The 15,703-nt window shown below is 40.8% G+C and overlaps 1 protein-coding gene and 1 long non-coding RNA gene across 13 annotated transcripts in view; one reads left to right on the top strand and one right to left on the bottom strand.

Moving 5' to 3' along the window:
• LOC135225167 (mucolipin-3-like) overlaps positions 1-15,703 on the bottom strand; it is a 150,484-nt gene that overhangs the window by 58,230 nt on the left and 76,551 nt on the right. For all 12 annotated transcript variants that reach the window (XM_064264416.1, XM_064264413.1, XM_064264414.1 and 9 more), the window contains exons 5-7: positions 7,147-7,300; positions 1,442-1,632; positions 1,183-1,299 (exon numbers count right to left, since the gene is read on the bottom strand). In XM_064264416.1, the coding sequence (XP_064120486.1) occupies positions 1,183-1,299; positions 1,442-1,632; positions 7,147-7,300 (462 nt within the window). The remainder of the gene's footprint in view (positions 1-1,182; positions 1,300-1,441; positions 1,633-7,146; positions 7,301-15,703) is intronic.
• The window catches only part of LOC135225169 (uncharacterized), a 134,464-nt gene that overhangs the window by 49,536 nt on the left and 69,225 nt on the right, over positions 1-15,703 (top strand). The gene's annotated exons all lie outside the window — the stretch shown is intronic.

Here is a 15,703-nt window from a genome sequence, read left to right as displayed (position 1 = left end):
TAACAGAAAAAAGATGGCATACTGCAGTACTACATATTCATGATACCTTCAATTTCATATTTCAGTCTAATAAATTTCTACGGCTTCTTTAACTGATGTTTTAAGACAGACCTATTTGGTATGGTATCAATAGCATCAAGAGACACCAATAAGTTCATCCTTTTCAAGTTATGAGAGCTCTCACTAGGCATAGCATCTCTCTTTACACACAACAGCACAGGATTGAATAAGTGATGCTATAATACCATATCTTCAGGAAATTTGTCTCCAAGGTGAAATGTCTCAACAATGCTAAAAGCTTATGAAGCTCATTACCCATTGTCAACTAAGTCATTGGAACTAGGAATGCAATCTTTAGAGAGCACATTCCAGAGGAGTCATCTATGACTCCTCTTTCTTAAGGAACCCTCCATAAAGAATGGAGCTCAAACAACTATCACAATTCCCACTTCTCAGCAAACCTTTATACTGTATTTATAGTAGTATCTGGTTTTCCTTACTATGGGAGAGACATGTGACAAATTCTCTCCAATTTTTCTCTTGTGCAATTTCTACTTTGAATCCCCATTTGGTGCAAGATTTCTCTGTTCTTTTCCATTAAATTCTGTTCCTCCCAACTCATCTTCTAATTTCCTAATCACCAACTGAGTGCCTAGTCCTCTTTCTTTATCACCAAATGCCCTAACCATTGAAAACCTTAAGTTCATAGTTCTGGACACCAAATATCTCAATTACTTCTTCATTGGTAAATATACATATCTCCCAAACTCTATAGCCATGAATTAATAGCAATCAAAAAAATACACAAGTTACCACATGCACTTAATATAATACTTACAAAAATGCCAAATCCTGTCAAATTCTGATGAGGATGATGGTAGCGATGGAAACAAAGCATTACAAGTATGATAAACATAGCCAGTTTACAAAAGTTGGGAAAAGGATTCATTTTCATTCCTACTAAGCAGTGAAGCAAGGGGTGTATCAGATGAGACAAGGGACCTCCATTATCAGGAAAACTTTTAACTGTTTATATGCTAAAAGAAGAGGATACAGCATTTTTAGATGAAAATGATCAATTACACTAACAATAATTTTCCAGCTATCCATACAAAGGACCTATAAACTGTATCTAACTTACTTTAAATTGTAACCTGTTTGCACAAACCAATATTTCCTTACCTTTATGGTACTGGATTCCGATGCCAAATGTATAGCCCCATCACACTCCAACACACGAGCAGCAACATCAAGTTCGACTAATATTTGGCCATCATGATCATGGTTATTAAAAATGACCTGTGGACAGTACAAGATCAGAATTAAAAAATATATATATGTAAAAAGACACATCTAACAAAAATCTGTTAAACGAATCAATGCTCTGTGATAAAAAAAAACACCTCAGGTAAGTCTTAAAAAACATAATCAGGAACATTACCTTCCCAGTTAGGTGGTAACACTCTGGTGTATCAAACGGTAAGTTGACTCGAAGCTTTATGGTGCGTAAGTTGAAAGTAAAATCAGTATTCAGTAACAAATCAAAGTCAAAAGTTACATTCTTCTCTTCCAAGAAATCTTTTACATTCCAGCCCGTAGCATTTGCTTCTGAAGGTGGGATATCAATGCAATCTGCAATGGTAATAGAAAAAAAATTACCATAAATTTGAAGTGAATTATAACATTCTAAGGCAATCTCTGAAATAATTAAATCCATTATTTCCCAGTGAGTATTTATAATTGATAAATTTCCATTTGTTATGCGAGTATTAAAATAAAAAAAATGATATTGTTATGATACAATAAAGTTTGTTCATACTTACCTGGCAGATATATATAATCAAGTACCCACCCACCTCCCCTCAGGGGACAGTGGAAATAAAAATTATGAATAGAAAATGGGAATGGTTTCTGATACCCGCCTCCCAGCGGCGGGAATGGGTACTAACCACCTGGCCGACCACTGCGTGTGTCGGAAGTTTTTAAAATTCTGTCGGACTTCAGAAAATACAGCTATATATATATCTGCCAGGTAAGTATGAACAAACTTTATTGTATCATAACAATATCATTTTGTTCATGAAACTTACCTGTCAGATATATATATAGCTGAATCCCACCTTTGGAGGTGGGAAGGGACAGAATAGAAGGATTTTGGGAAACAAATGCATGCAGATGATTTACATCTTGGTTCCACCTGTTAGCATAGCTGTTGTTTGACAGACGCAAATCTCTGAGCCCAAAGGCCGTCAACAACATATTTGCGTATTCTTTAATAGTTGTGACTGCCAGCTTATCCCATTCTTCAGACGGAAATGGAAGACGGTAATCTTATTCCTGTCAACATCTCGATAGCCTGAACGTAGTCAGACTCAGAGCGGAGATGTATATAGGTAGTTATAGGTACCTTTCGAGTTAGAGTAGACCGACTCTCTCGGAAAAGGTCCTTGGAAAGTGAACTAGGAAGTATGTGACCTCTGTGAATCCAGGATCCTGAAGGCCAACATGGGCGATCAGCGTCATTGTCGCTCCCTGTGACGTCATAAATCCTCTTATTACATTTCCTAAGCGATTGAAAAAAGGGGAAAAGAGACTAAATATCCATCCCCGTTCAATATCATAGGATGGCGTTTGTAATGGTACCGATCCCGGATCGAGAATAAGGGAGCAGAAAAGAAGAAGCCTCTTCGTCCTCAACATATCGAAGAGAAGAATGAAAGGGCGTCCCTAAAGTCTCCACAACTCTCAACTTACTTCTAAAGAAAGATTCCACTCGGAAGTCAATAGTTGCTGCCGTCGATCTAGACGATTCGTACGGACTTTTGCAATCCTGTAACGAACCTCTAGAGGATCGTTACATTCTACGCCTGTTGTTATAATAGGCTTTCTCGTAAACTCGAACAGGGACCGAGAGAAGATACTTCTTAAGATATGAGAGAGCTGTGGAATATCAGAGTTGATCTGGACACTGGTTCCACCCAAAAACTCGTTACGAGGACTGGAGGGACTACCGAATCGCTTTTACTTCTTTCAGATTAAGATCCAGGACATCTGAAACCCTATCCAGATGTCCGGCACCTTCTTTCTATCACCTCAGGTGATAAAACGCACTGAGAGATGTTCAGAATCATTCCTAGATCTTGAATAATATTTCAGTTTCCCGGTAGGAAAAAACTGTGGTCTGAATTGCAGTCTATTCGGGGAAACAAACTTCTTCAGGAGGGAAATGGTCCCCAGCAAGCTCATCCATTCCCTCCCCGAGTATGCTTACTTCCCTAATAAGGCTGCGCTTTGCCTAAGCAGGAGAGCATATAAAAGTGCAATGTTGCGGTAGACTCGTAGTTCTATACCGTGCGGTAACGAGCACCGAAAGGATTAAGAGATAACTCTGTTGAACATAGTAAGGCAAAACGAATGCAACGTTTATTCATTCACGTAAGAAATCCCCTCAATTTTAGGCTAAAGTCCATGATTGTAGGGCAGAGATACAGTTAGTCAGTCAATCCCGCAGGAGAGACGTAACCGCCAGCACAGAGATACGGTTAGTCAGTCAATCCCGCAGGAGAGAGAGACGTAACCTACCGCGCATGACAGCGCCCGATCTGTTACTGGCTCAGTTGGGACTGGAGGACAGACACAGCGTGACAGCAGCAGCCAGCAGCTTACGAACGTCGTCTCTTAACTTTATGTCTGGGTTGCCAGCTACCCTATTCTACGAAGAAATAGGTCCATTATTTTTTTGAGCAGAAAGACTCTCAAGCTGGTATATTTAAACGAAACAGAAAACGCTAAATATATAGATGCGTTTGTGTCGTCAGAACACTACCATACAACGGTAAAAGATAAATCGGAAACTCCTGGAAGGCTGCAGGGAGTAACGATTAAATGTCCTTAAAATAGACAATAGACCTCTCGGTTGCCATCCGAAGAGGTAACTACAGCAAGCGTATATGACTTGAACCAACCAGAAGTAAAATAACGCAAGGCAAAATATGAAATTATATCACAATAAAGTTTGTTCATACTTACCTGGCAGACATATATATAGCTGAATTCGGAAATACAGTTACATACATATCTGACAGGCAAGTTTCATGAACAAAACTTAAGAGAATCGAAGCAGTCAGCTCAAGCTTCTTATGTTACTGGACATAAGCGTTCATTGACGTAGTCTACAAGTCTATTTCTTGTACGAGTCTGCGAATGACGAATGAGAGCTCTTCCGAATCTTGTCAATAAGAGCTTATTCGCTTACGCAATATCAAGTTAATGAGATGTTTGTCAATGAGAACTAACCCATTTACGGGACAAAGAGATATTTTGTCAATGAGGGGATACCCACTTACTTGACAAAACGAAAGTATATTGTCAATGGGGGAAAGTCACTGAATTGACAAACGTAATCCAGGGAGTCAAGCATTTAATTTTTCCGATTCCCGTCTCAAACGAGGAAGGGGCAAGAATCCTGTTAAGAGACTGGGCTTACGGCAGGTAGAACGACGATGTTCAATTAGGCAGCGTAGTCCCGACTAGAAACTAACAAAATCTATCATCTGAAAAACCCTTTCAGATGGGCTAAAAAGCTTGCAAAATTATCCTGGGAAGAGGAAGAAACTCTCCAACCAGCTTCCTCTTCCGTATCACAACTAATGCCTGCTAAAGCTTAAAATTTATTGGCAGTATGGCAAAGGAAGTCCTGTCTTTGCGCTTTTCCTGAAGAGCGTCCTTTTGATGAGTGCCTTTGCAAGAATCCCACTGAACGTTGCCGAGAGTCCTGACGTGCAGGACATCGAGCCTTACATAACCCGTAACTGCCTTATCGCAAAGTCTTGACTGCGGTAGTGGCAACTTAAATTTATTGGCAGAATGGCAAAGGTTGCGGTAGAGCAAACAAGATCTTCCCTTGAGCTTTCCTTAACTCCATCCACCTATGCGAAAAGCAATATTAATTGACAGAGACCTCTTGAATTCACGAAACCCGATGTCTTGCTGGGTTTCGAAGAAGAAGTTGTCTGTTCACTTTAAACTTCCTCCGAAGCACTGCCTCTTCACATTCTTTGCAGGTGAGGTAGAAGGTATCACCGGAGGTAGAGATAAACATTCTTTAGGCCCATATCTGAAACAAGAGCTTGAAGAGTTCAACAGAAACGTTCAGCCAGGCGACACACCTCACCTGGCGTGCGCTGGTGCACTCGGCGTCCACTGGAGCGCGTCGGTCGTCCACTGGAGCGCGCTCGGCGTCCACTGGCGCGCACTGGCGTCCACTTGGTGGCGCGCACTTGGCGTGCACCCCGCGCGCGCCTGGAGTCCATCCGAGCGTCCGGGCGTCCGCTCTCAAAAGCTTCCTGCTACTATGACTTCTCTTACGTATTTCTCGGTGGAAAGACGGACACGAGTTCAGGCGACGTTCGCCTTCTTACTTCTCACTGAAACGCATAACGAGAGAGAGAGAGAGGACGTGAAGCGTCCTCTTCTATAAAGCTTCTATTTAGAGGGCGCGAGTCCTTCCGAAAGCTCCAACCCCTGCATGGGGAGGACGCTTCGGAGGACGAGAAGCAATCTTTCAGGATTCGTGCACGCGCACAGCACTTTGGCAGTCTGGGGATTTTCATCAGAAACTGCCGAAGGCACGCCAGATCGGTGGGGGTTCCTTGTAACCCTCCTTAGGCTTTCGACATGCTCCCTCCCCGGGTCCTGGGAGTCAAGCAGAGGTCCCGGCCTAGAGGCGAAACGAGGCCGATCTGACGCACCCTCCACTACACAAGGGGTATCACTGCACTTCTGCACTTCACTTTTACTCTCTAAAGCAAGCACTTTCGATTCTAAGATACGAATCGAAAGAGTATCAGAGAAAGGGCAATTCCTCTACAGACACTGCTTAGGGCCCGAAGGCAACACTGCAGGGTTAGGAGTAACAATTTACAGAAGTAGCACTTCACAGCAATGAAGGAGAGCGAGCACCTCTCGTAGACATATTCATAGCCCGTAGGCCATACTACAGGGTTAGGCAAAATAAAGTCTACAGGAAGGTTAGCAGGTTCACTACCCTGACTTTTGTTACTGATTAATTGCGTACATACGAATCATACGTCTTCCTTACGGAATTAGACATGTTTACTGATTAATTGCGTACATACGAATCATACGTTCTTTCCTTACGGAATAGACAAAGTTTCTCACAGCTCCTTACATGACAAATCTCACAAAGAAGGCAAGACCCATTACCCCTCGTACATACCAAGTGCGGATCTACCGAAGCTTTCGGTAGCCACACCCTATCTTTGCAGACAACCCCGTCTGAAACTAGCCTAACTAGATTCAGATATTTTATGCAAAAATGAATCAAATTCAAATCAATTTAAGATAGCGTATGCCTAGCCACAAATCCCACAAATCCAAGTAAATAAATCAAAAGACAATTAGGATACTTAGCGGCAATGAAGTTTCCAAAATCCTAAGACGGAGGTACTGAAAACAGGTGTTTTCAGCACCAGCGACAGAAAAATTATGAATAGAAAATGGGAATGGTTCCTGATACCCGCCTCCCAGCGGCGGGAATGGGTACTAACCACCTGGCCGACCACCTGCGTGTTGTCGGAAGTTTTTAAAATTCTGTCGGACTTCAGAAAATTACAAGCTATATATATATCTGACAGGTAAGTTTCATGAACAAAATTTCATTTATTATGTTAATATGACAAAAAATACAAGTGGGAAAATTTTGATTCATCTAACTCAACAGTCTTCAATGGTCATTACATGTTGTACATGAGTTCCTTTCAAGGATCCAAGACAATCCCTCAATGTTTGAATTCAATCTTTTTTTCACATTTAAAAGACATTACTAATATGTCAATGGACAAAACTAGGAAAGAAAAAACAAAAAGGCAATAAAATACCACATTTACCAAACATATAATATACATAGGAGTAAAATAAAAATGATAGGGCATGCAGACCTGAACTCAGGACCAGAGAGTGAGTTAAAACCTTTAAAGAGATAGTGACCTTTCTAATATATTCAATGGATTGCAAGAAAATTATAGTTTGAAATAGTTGACCAGGTAAAGGCAATTACATATAAAGCAACGGATTGTGCTTTCTTATACATAGTAAAATTATAACACTGTACTATAATCATCTTACTTGTTGTTATGTTGTCATTCAATATATAAGAGTTATTCTTTACAAATGCATGACCACTTGCATACTGTGAAATGCATAGCACCGGAGGCACAACTGTTCCATTTTCATAGTCGTACACATAGGAACCAATAGCTTCTTCACGTATTCTAGAGAACTGAAAATAAAATAAAGTAGATTAACAAATAAAAAAAAATGCATATGGATACAATGCTTCAAACTTAGTTAATACACCTTAACACAGCCAACAATCATTATTAGTTTACATGAATAAATCTATGGATCCCTAAACTTATGACATCATCATCATCATCACCTCCCACTCCATCTCCATCAACTTTAAAACCTGGCTTAAGGTACTGTATATTTCCGTGTATAAGACGACCTTTAAGGGGACGGTCCGCTTTGTTGTGTATTTTTTTTTATTATACAAAATACATAATTTCCATATATGTTTTAGATATATATAATACCTTCACCATACCAAAATTTCAAGTCATTTGAGCAAAAACTTTTAGTTTTATTAGCAAAAATTATAATTAAAAAAAAAAATTTTAGGTAGCGATTTCTCCGCTGATATGACATCAGTTGTATTGAAAATCATACCATAAGAACTACTTTATATACGGAATAATCTTGTGTGAACAGAATCTTTATTTTTTTATTTTTTTTCATGAATTTTTTTTTATTTTTTTGTCTACGCAAAAAATTGTAAAAAAAAAAAAAAAAAAAAAGAAAGAAAGTACAAATTGGCTCACAAGGAATTATGGTATTTTTATTCCTCTTTCCAATGATATCTTTCTCTCTAAAATTGAGTAATAAATAACCGAGTAATGGCTACCAACATACGAATAAATATGCTTTTGAGTTATGAGCTCCCAAAGAATTGCTATGTAAATTTTCCCTTTTTTCTTATAAAAGTCAAAACAACATTATAATTACTTTACTTGTACTTTTACTGTTGATTTCTACATCAAGGATCCTGGTCCTCCCCCTAAAAGTGGTATTACCCTAAGCATGACACGAGACAATGATGTTGACGGCGCGACATGAGACAATGAGGGGAGCTGATAACAATGAATTTTCATGTTTTTCTTTCAGCACACTCCTGGCCTTCGCTAATTTTGCTAGCCTTAGTTGCTGAGTAGCCTTCTTGATCTTAGGTAACTTCGGCACTGCTATAAGTTCACTAAGAAGTTATAAAAACAACGTAAATAGCTAGTAACCAAACGAAAGTGCATAAGTGCGTACAACTATTTTGACGTCTGTGGCGTAACTGAGTGATTCTCTGAGTCTCGCCTTTAAATAACCGCTCTGAGCAGCTGGCCTCTCACACTATGTTGCATTGCTACCAGATGTATGAGAATTTTGAAAAAAAATCTGAAAAAATCGCTGTATATATGCAAAAATAAACACGCAAAAACAATCCTGTCAAATTCAGTCATACAGACAACGCAGTTACGATGACATCATCATTTAAAAACCACTATATCTTCATTATTTGTAAAAATAATTGGCTGAAACTTCTGGAAAGCATGCATGGCATGTTTCTGCATAGATACAAATAATAACTCAATTTTTTATTTTTTCAAGTTGACATGTCATCCGCCACAGCGGACGGTCCCCTTAAATAAGACTAGGTTAAACATTAATGCAAATTTTCATGAATTTATTTCATATCTGTAGTATAAGACAACTGTTAAACTACAAAACTATCTGCATATAGGCTAGCTTTTGTAACAACAGGGTATCTTATGAAATACTGGTTGTGTAAAGATAACTAGAAGTTCAAAATAAATAAAATAACAAATCTGATTCTATACCATGTTTTCTCTACAATCGTCACCTAAAATGGAAATACAGGCGGTCCCCGGGTTACGACGGTTCTGGCTTATGACGTTCCGAGGTTACGACGCTTTTTCTTAAATATTCAATGGAAAAATCCGTCCTGGGTTACGACGCTTGTTCCGAGGTTACGACGCTGACGCTTCCGACGCTCCGAGTTAACGATGCTTTTAAAAAACGCATACTATGATAAAAATCCTTTATAGTTTAGCACAGTGTATTAATAAAAATAAGTGTCTGGTTAGATTACAACAAAAATTTTTAGGTTATGATGATTTTCGACACTTTTTATGTCGTATTTTTCTATGTTTTTTAGTGACGCCTCATATGCGGAACTAGTTTCTGAGCAAATGAATACATACTAGCTTGCGGTGTGCAAAGTTTACATATAACAGTCCAAAAGCGCAAATAATGAAAAAATCATTGCTTGTTTCCAGTAATAATAACAAAACGAAGTTTCTGGTTAGATTACAACACAAATTCCAAGTATCCAGAGAGAGACATTATCCAGTAATTTGATCAGAGAGAGAGAGAGAGAGAGGCGTCTTCCGACGCTCCGAGTTAAGGACAGAGAAGTGTTCGTTTCGTTAAACGGCCTCTGACTCATGCCAGTAAATGTTTTGTTTGATACTAATAATATAACGCCTATTTAAAGATACGTTTACTTTAATTAGTCTATATGATACGTAAATAGTAATCAACTGTTCTTGTAGCCCTCAAGATATGGCAAAATCGAAGTATCCAAAGAGAGACATTATCCAGTAACTGGAACCTTGACATACGAATTTAATTTGTTCCGTTACCATCGTCGTATATCAAAACAGTTGTATCTCAAAGCATTTTTTCCCATTTAAAATAATGTAATATGTATTAATCCATTCTAGCGCTATGAAACCACACCTAAATTACATATAATATACACAATTTATACACAAAAAATAAACGTAGAGTAGTAATAACACACACAATAAAAAAAAGAAAGGAATTTTACTTATCACAACGAAAGATGACGTGAGCCAGCAGGGGGAGGGAGGTAGGGAAGGGTGGCAGGGAACGATTTGCTCTCTTTTTATTTACGTATGTACATGAATAACTACGTAATAAACACAAATGAAATAACATTGCTAAACTAATTTTTATTTATATTTTTTAATCAGTTCGTAGTTTAGAAATAATGGTGATGCCTTTGGAAGGTTTTTATAGCTTCCTTCTGCTTGATGATCGTGGATATTGTAGAAGGATTTCGCCATACTCGTTTGCAAATCGCAATACGAACGCCACGTCATGCTTTGCTATAATTTCATGTTTTGCTTCCATCGAAATAATTTTCTTGGGTTTTTTCTTATCACCTGCTTTGTCTTTAGCTTTGGGACCCATGGTTAATAATAAAATATGTTATTGTTATAATACAATTAAGTTTGTTCATACTTACCTGGCAGATATATATATAGCTGTATTTTCTGAAGTCCGACAGAATTTAAAAATTCGCGGCACACGCAGTGGGCGGCCAGGTGGTAGTACCCATTCCCGCCGCTGGGAGGCGGATATCAGGAACTATTCCCATTTTCTATCATATTTTATCAGTGCCACTGTCTCCTGAGGGGAGGTGGGTGGGCACTTTAATTATATATATCTGCCAGGTAAGTATGAACAAACTTAATTGTATTATAACAATAACATTTTGTTCATGAAACTTACCTGACACAGATATATATAGCTGAATCCCACCAACCTTCCGGATGGTGGGAGACAGATAGGATTTTAGGTTTTTGGGAAACTAAATTAAGTAGATGATATACATCTTGGTTCCTGACCTTAGCATAGCCGACTTCGTGATTACTGTCACCAAAGTCTGCTTCTGCGTTACTAGAGTTGCCAGCGAGGTAGAGACCTGTAATGCTGGTGCGCTCTAGATGATCTGTTCAACGGGGGGCGTGACCACAATGTGACTAGACCATATGACCATACTTTTGAGGGCACCGAAGCTAAAACCACCACCTGACCTAACCTATCAAAGTTAGTTCCATAACTTCTAGGCTAAAGAAAAGGAACGCGCCTCAAGCGACCAACCCTTCAAAGTTAAAAGCACACCTATCCCTTTTCTATAGGATAGGATTCGTGTTGCTTCTTGCACCCAATAATATATACGGATATGTATGGTCCTAGCGACTTACGGATCTGAAATGTCGTCTTCACATCCCGTCGGGAGTGTGAAGCGAACACAGAGTTGCTTCGCTAAAGCGTGGCACTCAGGATGTTACTGAGTGTCATGCTCTGTTGAAATGCTTCCGAGGCCGCGCCCTCACCTCTTGAGCATCATATTAAGAAAAAATCTCAAATCTATTATGCAAACATAATGAATGAGGACCTCTTAAAGAACTCCTTGGCTATAATGCCAGGGGTGTTCTTGGACATGAACCAGTCTGGTCTTTTTACGGAAACACCCGCAGATTTGTCGGGGGAGTGTGAAGCGAACCCAGAGTTTGCTTCGCAAAAGCGTGGCACTCAGGATGTTACTGAGTATCATGCTCTGTTGAAATGCTTCCAGAGGCCGCGCCCTCACCTCTTGAGCATTGATATTAAGAAAAAATCTCAAATCTTTATGCAAACATAATGAATGAGACCTCTTAAAAGAACTCCTTGGCTATCATGCCAGGGTGTTCTTGGACATGAACTAGTTCTGTCTTTTTACGGAACACCGCAGATTGTCTGATGACCTTGACTTTCTATAGTTTTATAAAGATAAAACTTGAGAGACCCTACAGGGCACAGGACTCTCTAATGCCCTTGCCCAATAATTTGTGCCATACCCTTGGTCTCCAAGCCTTCGGGTCAATGGTCAGACAGGTTTTCGTTCTTATCAAGAACGGAAGGCTTAGCGGACAGACCGCATTATGTCCTTTAAAGCCAAAACCTCTGATGATGGCTAAAACCTCACTAACCCTCCTTGCCGTGACTAGAGCGGTTAGAATATTAGCCTTTCTGGTCACGTGTATTAAGTTCGCAGAAGGATAGGTTCGAAATGCTTTCTTTTGGCATCAGAAACTCAGACTACGTCTAAGTTCCATGCCGGAACCTTTGATCCAGAGAATACAAGATCTCCACAGACCTCAAAGATCGTGAAGCGTTGTTGTTTGACAGAACCGAATCTCTGAGCCTAGAGGCCGTCAACAACATATTTGCATATTCTACAACAGTTAGGACTTCTATCTTATCTCATACTTCATACGGAAAGATAGAACCATAACGAAATTCACAGAGGTCGAGGTGGAGGAACAGTCATTTCCCTTCACTATCTCCAGAAACGCCCCCCTCCGATTGAAAACTGAAAATAGGCAGCACTGCTTTGCCTTGGCCAAGAGACTGCCATTAATCTTGAAGATCTTATCGCTTCTCGATAGTCTGAACGCTTTCAGACTCAGAGAGGAGAGATATTAGATACTTCACTAAGTGACGATGTTTGATTACAACCAGTATTCTCCGGGAAGGGTCTTATTTGGACAATTTCTCTGAATTACCTGACCTCTGTGAATCCAACCTCTTAGAGGCCCACATGTGGCGACTAAAGCTAATCCTCTAGGATCATGAATAAGGGAACAACTTAAGAGGAAGCTCCTTCGTCTTCAATATTACGAAAAACTTAACGAAAGGACTCCCTCAGTCTCTCCTCACTTTCGACATCTTCTAAGTGAGGATTTACTCAGACGTCAGTAGTTGTTGCCTTCGATCGAGAAGACCCCCACGGACGTGCACTAGATTAACGAACCTATTGAGGATCGTTACGTTCCGTGCCCAAGCCCATAACCAATTCTCTCTTCTCGAGCTATGAGAGAGCTGAGAAATTTATCCGAGATGATTTGGGCCACTCGATCCAACCTCACCCTTCGAGGAACTGGAAAGCCGACTAATTTGGCTTCCAATTCTTTCAGACAATGTGCCAGAACATCTGTTCTCTGTTCGGATGTCTGGCACCCTCTCGCTATCACCTGAGGTGATCCTCAAGCCGTTGAGAGAAAATTAGAATTACAAAATCTTTGATGTTATTCCAATTTCTTCGTGAGGAAAATTTGTAGAGGTCTGAATTGCTGTTTATTCAGGGAAAACAAGCTTCTCCAGCGAGGAGAAATGGTCCCCAGCAAACTCATCCATTCCCTCACTCAGCCTGCTTCCTTCCCTAAATAAGGCTGCGCTTTGCATAAGCAGGAGAGCTTATTATAGTGCTATGCCGCGGTAGATTCGTACAGAATGTTACCGTGCGGTAAAACCCGCACCTAACAAGTATAAGAGATATCTTGTTGAAATTTTCTAAGTAAACGGCAGGTATGATCATTCAAGATTACTAGAAATTTCCTCAACCCGAGGCTAAAATCCATGATTGTAGGGCAAAGAGACGGTTTAAGCCATTCCCGCAAGGGAGAGAGACGTAAACCAACCCGCGCATGACACCGAGCTAGCCGGTACTGCGTAGATCACACTCACAGTAACAGCAGCCTTGATCATCGTCTCGCACCTATATGCCTGAGTTGCCAGCTACTCCGTTTACGAAGGGATAGGTATGAAATTATCGAGCCAAACAAACTCTCAAGCAGGCATATTTAAAAACGAAACAAAATTCGCTAAATACAGAAGCTGAGTTGATGTTGCAGTTCAATTAGAATACTTCTCGTCTAAGTCGCAATCCGTTAGAATAACTAGGATATGCGCCTACCCCTCGGACAATTCAACTGCTTAGTAGAATCATGTCGCAGTTAATATACGTATATATTTATAGTATTCTGAACAACGATCTCCATCCTCAATTCTTTCCTTAAAGAAAACAAAAATAAGGATTGGAGATCGACACCTTCGATCTCTATCAAAAGAGTGAAGGAGAAGTCTTCCTCGAAGGAAAGCTTCAATGGAGAACAGAATACTATTCTGCCTGAGTTGCAGCTACTCCCTTTCCCGACGAAGGAAATAGGTGATATTATCGAGCAAAAGGACACTCTCAAGCAGGCCTATTTAAACGAAACAGAATTCGCTAAATACAGAACTGAGTTGGTGTTGTCGTAACAATACCTGAAGAGTTGTTCTTACTCCGAAAACTCTTGGAAGGTTGAAGGGAGTGTCAAATAAATACATTAGAACAAACAGTTCTTTCGGCTTCTATCCGCAGAGGTAAATACCGATATGCGTATATGACTCGACCCATGCGTTAGCAAAATGACGCAAAGATAAACTACGTAAGTATTGTAGTAATTTGAACATCGAATTCTCTACTACATCTTTCCTGGACGAGGAAGAGAGAAAGAAAGGAAAACGACTGTCCACGTTCGGTTCTGAAAATGAATGAGAGCTCTTCCGAAATTGGTTTACTTATCCGCTTAAGCGATAAAATGTATGAGATCTTTGTCAATGAGAACTAACCCATTTACATGACAGAAAGTAATCCAGGAATTCGAGCATATAGTTTTCCGATTCCCGCAGAAATCGAGGAAGGGGCAGGATTCCTGATTAGAGAATGGGCTTACGACAGGAAGGACCTTAATGTTCCCCTTCGGCAGCGCAATCCCGAAAGCAGACGAGGCGTTTTATGACACCGAAATCTGCTTACAGTTTTCCTGGAATTCATCAAGTGATGGATTCTATTGAACGCTCCCTTCGTAGAAAGCGAAGTAGAACATCTTGACGAGACCAAACTCCTTCCTCTACTTCGACGACGCCGTCTTGAAGAGCGTTCTTGCAGGAATCCTGCCGAACGTCATTTGATGGCGTAGGACGCCTATCGTTCTGAAGAACGTCCTGGCAAGTGCTCTACCGAGCGTCATGACGTGTAGGATGCCCGAGCAGTCTTCAAAAGCGCCTTCTGCGAGCGTCCTCGCTAGCGTCCTGGCGAGCGTCCTCGCTAGCGTCCTGGCGAGCGTCCCTCGCTAGCGTCCTGCCGAGCTTCCACCGAAGCGTCCTGGCGAATGTCCACAAAAGCGTCCTGCTGAGCGTCCTCAAAAAGCGTGCTGGAAAGCGTCCGCTGAGCGTCCTCAAAAGCTTCCTGCCGAGCGTCCTCAAAAGCGTCCAGCTACGAGTGTGTCTGAGCAGAGAACACCAAGTCTTCTGAACGACGTTTCAGAGAGGAACTCGTTGAGCGCCTTGATGCATGCAAGGCCCGCCAAGAGGCGTCCTGGCGAGCGACCTTGCCAACATCTCATGTTATGACGAACCGCGTTTTGCGTATGACATTGAATATTTTTAAGGGACGTCCTCATGCGAGTCTCCATGGAGAGCCGCACGCTGCTCCTGAAGAGTGTGAACACTAAAGGAAGACGTATGGCTTTCGTCTTCCGCAAGGTGCTTGCCGAGCGTCCTGGAGAATGTCTCTACTTATAGGACGTCGAGCACCCCTCCAAAAGCTTCCTCACGTCTAAATTGCCCTTCTTATGCCGACCAGAGACATAAGTTGTTTGATGTGCAATAAGCAGCTTGCCGGCCGTCAACTTATCAGCTTGCTTTATCGAAGTAAAGCGAACGTTACATAACGTATACGGAGCGCAATGAGGAGAGGAGACGAATACTGAGTTGCTCCTCCAAAAGGTGGAATCAAGAATGTCCTTGATTACCAAATTCTTTTGGAATGCTAGCGCGAGGTTTGAAACAGCTCTAACTTCATGAGCGTTCACACTCGCAGGAGGCTCAAATCACTCTTCTGGCAAGATGAATGAAACCTCCTTAATAATGTATAAGT

The sequence above is a fragment of the Macrobrachium nipponense genome, chromosome 13 (genome assembly GCF_015104395.2).
Source record: "Macrobrachium nipponense isolate FS-2020 chromosome 13, ASM1510439v2, whole genome shotgun sequence".
NCBI lineage: Eukaryota > Metazoa > Arthropoda > Malacostraca > Decapoda > Palaemonidae > Macrobrachium > Macrobrachium nipponense.
Note: the sequence above shows the minus strand (reverse complement) of the source record. Positions and strands in the feature narration are given on the sequence as shown.